Source organism: Tetrahymena thermophila (assembly GCF_000189635.1).
Source record: "Tetrahymena thermophila SB210 genomic scaffold scf_8254623, whole genome shotgun sequence".
In the NCBI taxonomy this organism is placed as follows: domain Eukaryota; phylum Ciliophora; class Oligohymenophorea; order Hymenostomatida; family Tetrahymenidae; genus Tetrahymena; species Tetrahymena thermophila.
In genome coordinates this window covers 1-7,739 of record NW_002476392.1, presented here as the reverse complement: position 1 = coordinate 7,739, position 7,739 = coordinate 1, and the positions used below count along the sequence as shown (strand labels likewise).

Below are 7,739 nucleotides of genomic sequence, written 5' to 3'. Positions count from 1 at the left end.
TCGTTAGCTAATCATTCAAAATATATTAATTAAATGATTAGATTAGCTGTACTTAGTTATTATTTTAAAATGTTGAGTTATTGATAAAAACTAATTAGCAACCGAAAAAGTTTAAAATAAAATCAGTTTAAAAGTTTTATTCCTAAACTTGTAAACGCCTTCTAATTAAGCTATTATTCATGTAATTATTTGAATTATTGCTTATTCTAATATTTTGTATTGTTAAATTTTTAATCTATGTAAATTAAAATAAAGAATTAATATTTTAATTATTCGATATATTAACTCCATCTATAAAAATAGTTTTAACATTTTTGAAATTGAAAAGAGTCAAATTTTAATTTAAATTTAGCTCAGAGTTAGTAATTTCTAAATCATAAATGAAGATTTAAGGTATGTCAACAAAGTTAAAAAGTTAAGAAGTAGTGATATTTTTGTTGCATACTTATAATTTAGAAATCTTTATTGATTAAAACACAACTTTTTCAACACTTGTTAAGTTGAACTAGATATTATCAATGCATTAATTTTATATGGTTATATTTTACCAAATAACGATTTATACATTTTGGTTTAATGTGATTATAATAGATTTATTATCATTCTCAAATATTAAATTATAATTAAAGATTTGCAAAATAGGTTATTAAAAGTAATTAAATGTTTAATTAGTTATATGAAGGTTGATATTGCTTGGTTAAGGGTAAAATAGGTACTTTGAATTTGTAATTTAATTCGAGAAAATATAATTATTCACACTTATGAATTAATCACTTGTCAATTACAGATAAATTATATTTTACCAATTTTATTAATTACTAGTTGAAGATCCTAATGTTGTGTAAATCATATTTTATTTAGGAGAAATGTTAGATATTTTTCTATTTAATTGGGAAATATCGCTATCACTTATGATATTAGAGCAGTCAAATTACTCATCATTATCATATAAAGATATACTTAAATTATTTTCAAACACTCCAAGCTAATGCAGCCCATAAAGTTTTAAAATATTACTTTCTGGAAAATAAATAGAACCCAAATATCTAGGGTAGTCAAATTATTATTAGAATATTATTCTACTAGAGTAGTTTTATAAGAGAAAAACCTCATATTTTTAAATGAAAAATATTAAAATAATATTATTACTTATTAATTGATAATCTGTAATCTAATCATTTGATAAATTTCTTTTGATATATGTAACCAAAGATATTTCATCTGAAAGAGAGTAAATATTTAACTAAAATGAACAAAAAGTTATTATGTAGTTTTAAATTATTTATATCTGATTTCCTTAATCTTTTGTGAATGCTAGGTATAATTCTAGTTAATTTGTAGAAAAGTTCCAAACGTATGCCTTTTTTTATCCATTAAAAAAATAAATATACCTAGAATAAGTAAAGTCAATAATGAACTCTTTTAAAATAATTTAGGGATCTTCATTTACCAAAGAAATAAGATTTATTTATTAAGTAGGTTTTTTATTTGATAAGTCTATAATTTAGAGCATACCACCACTAGATGCAAAATAAAGTATTTCATTTTATTAAGACTCATCAAAAATAATAGAAATAACTGATGTATTAATTATTTAATTGTTATTTTAAAACATAAAATACTATTAGCTTAAATCTTTAAAATTGTAGAGTAAAACCTAACCATTACTTAATCCTACAAATATTTTATTATAATCTTTACTAAAAATATTCAAAGTAACTATAAGAGAGGGTTATATCTAGGTAAAATGAATTACTTCTCCGCTTGTTATATTACAAAAGATAATTTTTTTATCAAATGTTAGATAAATGTTAAATTCCAAAAATTTAAAAAATTAAATTTATTTTAGAACTTTAATAACTGGTATTTAATTATTTGTTTTTGAGTATTCATAATTTTGATAAAACAAAATTTAATCTTTCTAAGCAATAATTAAAGTATCCTATTTATAATGATACATACAATCTACAATTTAAGAACCATCTATAATATTTTCAAAGTTTATATTAAACTTCTAATATCTGAACATAATATTGTCACTATTGAAAAACAAAAATTCTAAAGTATTATTATTTATTGGAATAGATGTTTGAAAATTATTAGGTTCATTCAGCTGTGATTCATATTCAAATCCTGACAAAGTATAGTCAATTTAGTAGATAGTTTATGTACTAAATATTAATAAATTATTAGTTATATTGTCATACGATAAGCCAACTAAAAATTCATTTCTATCACTTATCTCTGTTATTTTGTAATTACTTTGAATTGAAAATTCTGAATATAAACTATAGATATAAACGTTTCCAAATGTATCTAAATAAAGAATTTCTGCAGAGCTATAATCAAAGAACATATCTACAACATCTCCAAGTAAGTTTGATGGAAATAAACCATTTATTTTTGCTATATTTTACAAAGATTCAGAGTCATAAATATAAATTTAGGCAAAAACTCCCATATTTGTTGTGATTACAATATAATTTAAAAAGTCTATAAATATGTATTTTGTAATAAATAACCCAGATGGTGCTTAGATAAAATTCTACCATAAATTCAATGATTATCTCTCAATGAAATATATATCTTATATTTTAATAAAAGAATTTAATATAAATTAATTTAAAATTTATTACATTGTTAGGATTGGAATATTAAGCGAGTGTCTGTAATACTAAAAGAAACAAATAAAGTATTAAACTTATATTCAAGATTGTAAACTCCATTAAAATTATAAATTTATATTTGCTCATTATATAAAAATATATTCTAGTATTATTCATCCACAGTTATATAGAACAAGCTTGTAAAACCATTAACATATACACTTTAGAAAGTAAATTAGTTAACAAATTTTCTTATAATCACGAATTCGTCAAATGAGACACTGCATATTATTATTTAGGATGTATCTTAACATTAATAGAATTTTTTATTTTAATACTAATCTGGAGCAATTTACAAAACTTTCATCTAATAATTAAGTAGTTGAAAACTGCTACCATAGATATAAAAGTTATTTGAAGAAGAGTCAAATATCCAACCATTTATAGTATTCATTCCTATATAGTAATATTTTTAGGAGGTCTTACCATATAAAGCATAAAGTAGTTAATTTTAATTCCAACAAATAATGCTCTTATTATTTTAAAATAAACTAAATGAAGTAAATGGAGGATCGTTAGATGATTAAGGGGTTAAATATTCTATAAACTTATTAGTAAAAATACTAAAAGATGATATTTAGTATTTTGTTCTGATAAAATACATTCCTAGATGTGCACTTTAAATAATTTCAAGTATTTAATCATTCACTTAGCTGATTGATAGTACTTAAAATGTTGGGATCTCAATATATCTGTCTTTTTATATTTTAGCAGTATAAATCAAACCTGAATTAGTACCAATGTAGCTCATGAAATTTAAAGGAGGTCCAATCATATTATTTTAAGATGCTGATTATTTATCATTATTAAGATATTCATGACCAGTAATATATGTAATATTTTTGTTTATATCAATTTAATAATCTTTAAATAGAGTAAAAAAGCTTAATATAATTGATCTATTAATAGTGTAGAGTACAGTTCCATATCCATTCACAATTTTCTTAGGATAGTCTATAACAGGTAGATAAGGGATAGTAGAAAATTAAATATAACTTGCTAAACTTTTTGAAACCAAGAAAATTCTATACATTCCTTAACTTGGTTAATATCCTGCTAAAAAGTATACAGAAGCATCATTAATTACTCTTTTCACAGAAATAAGTTCATTTATTAAGCTTACTTATATAGTGTAAGTAATTTATAGAGTTGTCGTGCAAGTATTAAAGTTACTTTAAGTATCAAAATATATAATCTCGTCAATAAAATAACTATTTAATATTGTATCTTAATCTGTTTCAAATATTGAAACTGTGCTAAAATGCTGAATAGGATATGTTGTAGATATTGAATATAGTAATTAAGTGTTGTTTTTTTGTAGATCAATTTAGTAAACTGATATTTAATTTTGTTTTTGTAAGTAGATTTTCAAATCATAATTGAGAGCTATATTTAAATTATTACTTGAAAAATCAGTTTAACATTCAAAAAAAAGACTAACAAATTCTGAAGAAATTATTTAAACGCAGTTATTATAGTTTATTGCTAATTTATCTTAATTTGAAGTTATTTGGACAATGCTTACTAAATTAACTAATTAATTTATAATTATTTATTAAGATGGATCAATTAGTAATAAGTTTTAACCAACTAATGCTGCTATTTTGTTATCAGAGAATCTTTATAACTAAGTACATTCTTAGTTATCAAAACTCAATTTTTAAATAAGATTAATATTGCTTTACCTTGATGCATCATAGAAGATTATATCTCCGTTTTGGTGGCAAGAGATTAAAATCTATGGAGAGTAAACATATGTAAGGGAATTTACTTGCGAAGTAGGAGTGGGAAAAGGAAGATTATAGTTTTCAATAATTGTTGTTTCTAAAAATTACTTTTAGATACTACTCTCTCTAATAATTTAAATTGAAGTAGAAGAAAAGAATGCGATTTCGAAATTTGCTATATACTCCTATTACTATGTATTATAAGAAATAGGTATTTTTTTCAGTGATTTGCTTTAAAATTTCAAAGTAATTTTTTAAATTTATTCATAAATATTGTCATCAATATTGTAGAGTTCTAGCGTTGATTAGTTAGAAAGAATAAGAAGCTAATTATTATTCCCTGAAAAGTTCCCAATATCAAAATCTGTGATAACTTATACTTCGCTTAAAATAATATTTTATTCTTTAGAGATAATATTGTAATCAATCAGATTTTGTTAATTTAGAATGACTAAATGTTGACTGTTAGATGTATTATCAAGCTGAATGAATTTTACTTTTTTAATTGAGGTTAATGAAATTAAGGAAGAATAGGTTTATTCGCTAATATCAATTATTGATATTGAGTTCGTAAAAATTAGAAAATATATATTTGAATTCGTTGACGGAATTATTGAAAGCATATTTCTTTTATTTAAAAAAGAAAAGGTCATCAGTTGGGTAAAATTTAAATTAACTTTTTCCTCTTAAAAATTTATTTGATAAACAATTAAATTTGTTTAGTCACCTAGGAATAAATAATTATTTATAACTTGATGGAATTAAAAAGGTTGATTGATTTGAATAGGATTAGAAATAATTTGATTTGAAGAAACAAAATCATAAATTATTTAAATTAAAGTTGATTGCTATTGAATTTCATATACCATCAAGTAGGTGTCTAAAAAAGAAATAAATTCCGTTTGTAAGCTAATTAAGATAATATTATGTTAGTCTATAACATATCTAGACTCATTTTTTATATCCCAAACATTTATTGAAAAGTCTTTTTTCATAACAAATATTTAACTTTTTACACTTAAGATAGTTAAATCATCTTAATCATAGCTAAGATTTTTTATCAAACCTAATGATACTCTGTCATATATTGAGAGGTATCCTTATTAAAAAGTCACATAATAAGATTATTGGTATATAAAAAAATCTGTTGGAATACCAGGATTAAAGAAGTTAGGCTAAGTTGAGTGAATTGAAGAACATTAAACTAATTTTTTACAAGTATTTGTTTATTCATCTGCGTTAAATAGTGGATTGCAAATAGATGAGCAACTTTCAACAGAGCTATCTTCATCCTTTTCATTTATTTAAAGATAAAGACTAGGGGAGCAACCTTAATATATACAAACACCATTGTTAAGTTGATAACCCTATTCACAATAAATACAAATAGGCATTTAACCAGTACTACAAGTTTAGCATCCTTATCCACATTGTTGTGCAGTTAATTATCCAATTAAAATTGCATAAATAATAATTTTAAGTTTTATCATTTTCTAATTTCTTTTTGAAAGTAAATATGTTTAAAATTTATTTTTTATAAAAGAAGTAATGCTAATTTAAATTTCTAATAATAATTAAATAATAAAACAAATAAAATTTAAACAAAAATTATATAAGTTATATGTTCTAGCTGGATTTGATAACTGACACAAATTAGTAAAAATAACAACTTCTAAAAATAAATGGCTCTATCTAATATTAAAACAATTTTTAAATAAGTTATTAGCTTTTGATATCTATTTAAATTATTATCATGAATTTTAAAACGTTTAAGCTTAACATAATTTAAATAATTCATAAGAATTCATTTAAATTATTTTAAAAAAATTAATTTGAATAAAACCAAGAACAAAAAATTATTTAAAAGGTAAAGAGATAAAGGAAGTGGCTTTAGATCCAAAATCAATAAATTTTTTAAATTGTGAATAAGAAATTCAAAATTATAGTCAAAAGTTTCAATAAATTCTAAATTTTAAAACAAATTTATTTTATCATTTTAACATAATAAATCTTAAATCTTGCATTTTTCAAACAATTTTAAAATTATTCTTCAATAAAATGTAAAATGTAAATTCAAATTTATTTATTTCTTGCAATAAGATTTTTTAAGAAAAATAAATTCTTAAATTAAAAGAATTTAATTTCTTTGTTTACTATAAATTTTGTTAATAAATTAAATTAAAATTTTTAGAATTTTGGTGTTAAAGAAACATTTTAGATTTTTTAAATTTTTTTAGATTGAGATTTTTCAGACTTTAGATTTTTAGATTATGTACAAATCGATTAATACTACAAATTTTAATGAATTTAGAAAATGAAATATATTTTTTACAATAGAATTTTAGATTTTAAAATGCAATTAAAAAAAAAATAAATTTAAAATGTATTTATTTGTATTTATTATTTGATAAATGGAGATAATTTGCACGAAAATAATCTTTTAGTGTTTATTTATTTTAGCTATTTTATAAAAAGATTTGCCAATATTTGAATCTGATTAATATGTTTTGATTAGTTAGATATGAAAATGGATATAAAATTATTATTAATAAATATAAAATTAATTTAATTATGATTAAAATCCCACAATCTACATAAATAAAATGCCTATATATAAAAAGATATGCACAAACTAGATATATTCAGTTGTTTAGAATGCTGGATTAATCTTTATGATAAAATTAAATTTTAGAATTAAATATAGAAGATTTAGGTGAAAAGTTATAAATTTCTACTTTTTTAGGATCAGATATCTCTAATTATTCATTTTATTCACTCTCTAATATAAAATCATTCTTAAAATTTTAATTATCTTGATCAGCATTAAAATTATGGGCTAGCAATTTAAAATGACTATTTTATTTCTTTCTATTCGGACTCAAAATTTGATTGTTTTAAAAAAATCTCTTTTAATATTTGTGTATTTATGTTTATAATGATAGCACTATTATTAAATTAATAAAAAAAAATTTTTAATTTGTAAAATATAAATAGAAAAGCATTACTATTTTCATTAGTGTCTGCTCGTTAAGAGTTATTTTATGAAATTAATCTTGATGATTGAATACTCATATTTTAAGAGGCCTTAGACTAAATAATTTTTGATATGTTTTTTCTAATAAGTTTCCAATAGAGATATGTTTAATAAGATGTTTTAGAACTAAATACATAATAATTATAATACCTACTTGTCAAAACTTTCTTTAAAATGCATTGAATAAATCTGCAAAAAATATGGTTATTTTACCTTGCTTTATAGACCATTATTTAGAAACCGCAAATGATAAAAAATATATAGTCAATCAAAACTATAATTATTTCTACAATTTTTTATGCTAAAAATGAT

The 7,739-nt window shown here is 21.0% G+C and overlaps 2 protein-coding genes across 2 annotated transcripts in view; both read right to left on the bottom strand. All coding sequences in view use genetic code 6, as the record gives it.

The window, feature by feature from the left end:
* TTHERM_002653365 (hypothetical protein) overlaps positions 1 to 5,883 on the bottom strand; it is a gene marked incomplete at both ends in the record, with an annotated part of 8,996 nt that extends 3,113 nt beyond the window's left edge. Inside the window, 4 exons of the mRNA XM_012797881.1 lie at positions 820 to 1,046; positions 1,392 to 1,763; positions 1,959 to 2,171; positions 3,269 to 5,883. Coding sequence (XP_012653335.1) covers positions 820 to 1,046; positions 1,392 to 1,763; positions 1,959 to 2,171; positions 3,269 to 5,883 — 3,427 coding nt within the window. The remainder of the gene's footprint in view (positions 1 to 819; positions 1,047 to 1,391; positions 1,764 to 1,958; positions 2,172 to 3,268) is intronic.
* Positions 5,884 to 6,984: 1,101 nt separating this feature from the next.
* Positions 6,985 to 7,698, bottom strand: TTHERM_002653364 (hypothetical protein; the record flags this gene model as incomplete). The annotated part of the gene is made up of 2 exons (XM_012797880.1): positions 6,985 to 7,337; positions 7,399 to 7,698. Coding segments are annotated over 2 exons (600 nt in total), but the record flags the coding sequence as incomplete, so codon positions are not given.
* Positions 7,699 to 7,739: the final 41 nt, after the last annotated feature.